At 37.6% G+C, this 5,322-nt stretch overlaps 1 protein-coding gene across 1 annotated transcript; it reads left to right on the top strand.

Annotated features, from left to right (window-relative positions):
- The first annotated feature begins 943 nt into the window (after positions 1-943).
- On the top strand, positions 944-2,161 carry LOC127831278 (location of vulva defective 1-like). The gene is made up of 2 exons (XM_052356255.1): positions 944-1,001; positions 1,257-2,161. Exons 1-2 carry the CDS (start codon positions 944-946, stop codon positions 2,159-2,161), a joined length of 963 nt encoding a protein of 320 aa, XP_052212215.1.
- Positions 2,162-5,322: the final 3,161 nt, after the last annotated feature.

The following is a 5,322-nucleotide window of genomic DNA, read 5'->3' as shown; positions in this document are numbered from 1 at the left end:
TTACTTTCTTTTAATTTAGGTAATTAATTTGTTTTAATGAACGTAAACTTAAACAATATTTTCAAAATTTAAAAGAAAATGATACTACTTTAACTTTTAATACTATAATAATCAAACAAATAAAATTAAATCCTACCAAATCTGGTAGGGTTTCCTTGTGATGGCGGAGATTGTATGTGAGAGAAAGGAACGACAACTCTGCGTGGAGATTGTATGTGAGAGAAAGGAACGACAACTATGCGTGGAGATAGCTTAGGGATGGCTAACAATTTACCACATCCTGCCCGGAAACCAGAATCGGAAGTCGATCGACTATACCTCGTTCTGGACCAGTAAGGTCATTCTTTATCTTACCATCCCGATGCAAAAATAGTGGAACTGTCGGATAAAATATTTCCGAGCTGAGAGCTGGCGTAGCTTCATGCGGGCTTCTTGAGGAGTCCAAATTATCCTAGTGACTTTCGCTGTTTGTGTCCTGGAAGCTTAAGGAATTGATGGACCAGCTACAGGTTTAGCATCCGCAGGCTGTGACGAATTTCATCGCTAAAAGAATCAGTTACAAGTTACATAGGTACTGATGTTGTCGCTCCTGTTGATTTTACTGTTAATGAATACTTTTCAGCTTTTATTTTCCGTTCTATTGCTCGCTCTTCCTTTAGTGTAAGTGACTCGTCTAAACCACCCATTTTTCCGCTGCGACGTTCTTCACCTTAAGCAAGTAGAAACAATCGCAGGGGTGGGGGTGGGGGGTTGTGGTGGGCATGCGTATACGGGATCTTACCGGGTTTAAGTTAAATTAGTTGGAACTTACTTCCAGTTGTCGATCAGACCCGATTAATGAATGAAATCCTCAGGTGTAAAGACACACCTTCGCATTGGACCAATGAAATCACTCGTGTGTTTAAAATGTCAGCCAGTTTAAATGTATGTTGGAGGTATGGTAATGGTTTTAAAACGGCGCTTGGCAGTTAGTTCTGATGCAGAATGTAACGGCAACAACGGTAAGATTGTTTTTTTTATACGTTGTATTGAATAATGGTACCGAGGTCCATGAACTTTGCAGGGAAAATGCCCTACGGAAATAGTGGCCAGATAACCCGCCCTACGGAAATAGTGGCCAGATAACCCGCCCTACAGAAATAGTGGCCAGATAACCCGCCCTCATAACGATAAGCATTCTTGGACGGCGAAAATAACAGTTTGGCGACCATAAAGTATCATGAGAACATAACTACAACTAATTACACCACATTCAGCATCACAATTATCACCGTCACCAAATCGCCACAATCACAATCACCACCACCGTCACCAAACAACCTTCATCACGACCATCATCATCCCCACCACCATCACATGGACCATCACCACCAATACCACAACCAACATCACCACAAACATCACCAATACCACAACCTCCATCACCAACATCATCCCCTCCGACACCAACACCAATACCAACACCATCACAACCACTATCACCATCATCATCATCATCCCCACCAAATCATCACCACCATCGACAACACCGTCTCCACAACACTATCATCACCACCATCACCACCACCACCACGACTTTCATCACCTTCACAACCACCATCATCACCACCCAACCATCACCAATATAATAACCTCCAACATTTCAAACACCACCATCAACATCGCCACCATCATGACAAGCACCACCATGACCACAAACAACACCATCACCACTAACACCACTTCCATCACCATCACCACCATTACAATCACCATCACCAACACAACCATCACCTACAACACCATCACCACCATCACCATCACAACAATATACATCAGCACAATCATCACCACCACATTCATCATCACAAATACAACCATCACCACCTCCATCCCCCAAAACACCACCAACACAACCATTACCACTTTTATCACCACCACGACCACAATCACCGCCAACACCACCATCACCACCAACACCACCATCACCACCATTTCCATCACCATCTCTACACAAATTATCACAACCACAACCACTTTCACAACCACAACTACCATCAAAACGATCATGATCATCACCACGATAACCACCATCATCACCACCACAATGACTATCATCAACATCACTATAACTAAAACTACCACCATCAGCATCACAATTATCACCACCATCACCAAATAACCATTATCACCCTCATCACAATAAATATCACCACCACCACCATCATCACCTCCACCATAATTAGCACCATCATCACCACCAATATCACCATCACTATCACCACCAACATTACCTCCACCCTAATCACCACCTCCACAGCAACCATCACAACCACTTTCACCACCACAGTATTATCAAAACGACCACAATCATTACCACCACCATTACCTCCACCATCATCACCACCTCCACAAACACCATCTGGCACGAACTGGAAACTGACCTATAAATAAATTCAACGCTACTTTATTGAAAATCAAAAATAAGCGATTTTTCCTTCTTCTCCATATCTAGCCACCGCCGAAAACACACATTGAAAAGCAGATCAATGTATTTACGCCGCATATAAATGCAAAAACTAGAAACGCATGCATTTTACGCGCAAACCCATTTATGTCTTTTCTCTACTGAATACATGAACAATACCAACAATATATTTCCCACTCCCACAAAGTGTCAGGGTGAACGAAGTTGAGCTATTATGAACGTAAATATGTTTTCTCATGAATATAAAACGAGATGTATGATTTAATCAATTACTTAAGATAACTGCCAACTTAAAGATCATTTGAAAACATGATATGGCATTTGCTGTCAATATGCCCATTAAAGCATAAGGTCCTATATTTAATTTCGCATTTGGAGACTTGTTTAGATTTTTTAATTTTGTCAATGCAATATTAGGATAAATATTTTACTTTAAACACATTTTGTTCATTATGATGCGCATATATAAATGACATATATACATACCACAGCTTTATATCGAATCCACTCACCTGAAAAAAGGGTAGGATTTAAAGTTCTCCCAACATTATTTGTTGTCTTTACGTGTTTACATTATTTACATGTTTCTGGCGATGACAAGATTAGGTCAAGTGTACAGCTACACAAAACCATACATGAGTAACCAATGAAGAAAACAGATAAATAAAATAAACGTAAAAGCATATATAGTAAAATAAGGATAAGTCCATTTGCAACAAAAGGTCAGAGTTTACGTTATACTGCTGCAATGAAATAAAGAGATAAGATGATGCAAGACCTTACTTACTGCATTTGGTAAACAGTATTTCTGTTGGAAAACAGAACGAAAACGCTATCTGTTAGACTTGATTTTCAGAGCTAAGGCGTTTTAACATTTTTAACGCTGACTCGGACTCGCTCTCGCACCATCGACCCACGTCAGTGTGTTTACGCTTGCGGGCAAAAAAGTGTGTCCCTCGCTGTAAACTGAGGAGCCTTGCCCGAGTTTGAGCGCCAACGATGTTAAAACGTCCTAACTCTATAAATCAAGTCGAATGGACAGTGTTGTCCGTCTGCAAACCAACAGCAGTAATGCTTACCAAAGGAAGTCAACAACAATCGCACATGACAATTATCTCTTTCAGCAAACCTGTCTTACGTCATCTTTGACCTTTAAAAATGGTATCACTTATCTTTGTATTCACAGCAATGGCAGGATGACGATCCACACTTCAGACTGGTATATGTGACCTTCAGCGGTTGGCCATGGTGTATCGGAACCCATTTAGAGTTCCCGCCCTTATCCCAATGCACGGACAGCTGTTGAACAAAAATATGTAAGAGATACCACCCACGACGTATATTTGATACAGACAACGAATGTGTCCCTAACATATTTGTCCAAATCTATTGATTAAAGTTTAAAAGTGTTCGAACTGACAATTTTCTCTATTTATTCAAAATGAGTTGCAGCGCGAAAATCTACATGGGGAATACAAAACACATACACATTTGTATTTAGGTTATTCTTCTTTTCATTAAAATCATCATCATGTTTTTTAATACTTCGAGAGGTAAATTAGTCAACTAACACTATTTTGTTTCAACTAGTTTTACATCTTCATTATGTTTTATTTTCTATTAACTAAAACACATTCTAAAAACGTTTTTTTTCTCACAAGCACCGTCTCAATTGCAAAGCACACACAGATACAGCAAGCGTAACACAACTTCATATTTACCTTATCAGGTGAACTACACATCCATCCAATTCAATATCCCGGCAACCAATGGTCTAAACATCAAGTTTCACACCTTATATCACCTGATCACATCTCAGAAATTAATTAGAACAACTCAACAGATGAAGTGGTGGTACATATTTATTACGACTTGTACATAGAACATCGTCATTCGTAACCATACTATAATAGAAATATCAAAAGGTCATGTGAAAAGTCAGTGATAATACACAAATTACTATTGAACATGTACATACTATAAAACATAATACATTACAGTATTCGATGGGTGATAAGTTGGTACCTTTTTCCTAGTTCCTTATTGCTAATTCGAATAAGGAATAAGGAGCTGTTCCCCACTCCTTATTCACGCGTAACAATTATGTGTTATAGGGTTTAAAAGAACAATAATGCCCACATTTCTGAAGTAAATCAAAACACAATAACTGAAATACATTTATTTTATGTATAACGTTACATATGCATGTTTCTTCTTTGCGCTTGCATAGGATTTCTTGTTTAAACCGAATATATATTTTCTAATTCGAATACTTATTTCAAATCAACAAAACCTAAAGCATATACTATTATTTTATATGTATGTGATAAAAAAATCAATCTTGTTCATTTAAATATGTTTGTTTTTATTTATAATCCAGTTCCTTATTCGAGGCTGAATACGGAAAAAGGAAACAGTTCTTTATTCCTTATTCAAGCCGAAAAAGGAACTGGCATTTTCTTACTTGAACATTAATGAAATTGATCCAAAATTAACCATATATTTTTTCATATTATTTAAATATTGGTTGTATACGTAAAATTCTAATTGCAATACATTTCTACTAAGTTTAAAGTGATGATTATCCAGTTCCTTATTTAGTGTGAATAAGGAATAAGGAATTGGTTCCTTATTCTTTATTCAAATCGAATAAGGAACTGGGATTTTCTTTCTCTAAATTATAATTAAAAATGAACCAACGAGACGAATAACGCAATGAAAATTATCGTGAATGTATGTCGGGTGTAGCAAAAATTAATTGCAGTACATTTCTACTTTGTTTTATTTAATAATCACACAGTTCCTTAATCGGTTTAAATAAATCGAATAAGGAACTGGAATTTTCATACTAAACA

Source organism: Dreissena polymorpha, chromosome 5 (genome assembly GCF_020536995.1).
Source record: "Dreissena polymorpha isolate Duluth1 chromosome 5, UMN_Dpol_1.0, whole genome shotgun sequence".
Lineage (NCBI taxonomy): Eukaryota > Metazoa > Mollusca > Bivalvia > Myida > Dreissenidae > Dreissena > Dreissena polymorpha.
This window is presented reverse-complemented; position numbering and strand designations above follow the sequence as displayed.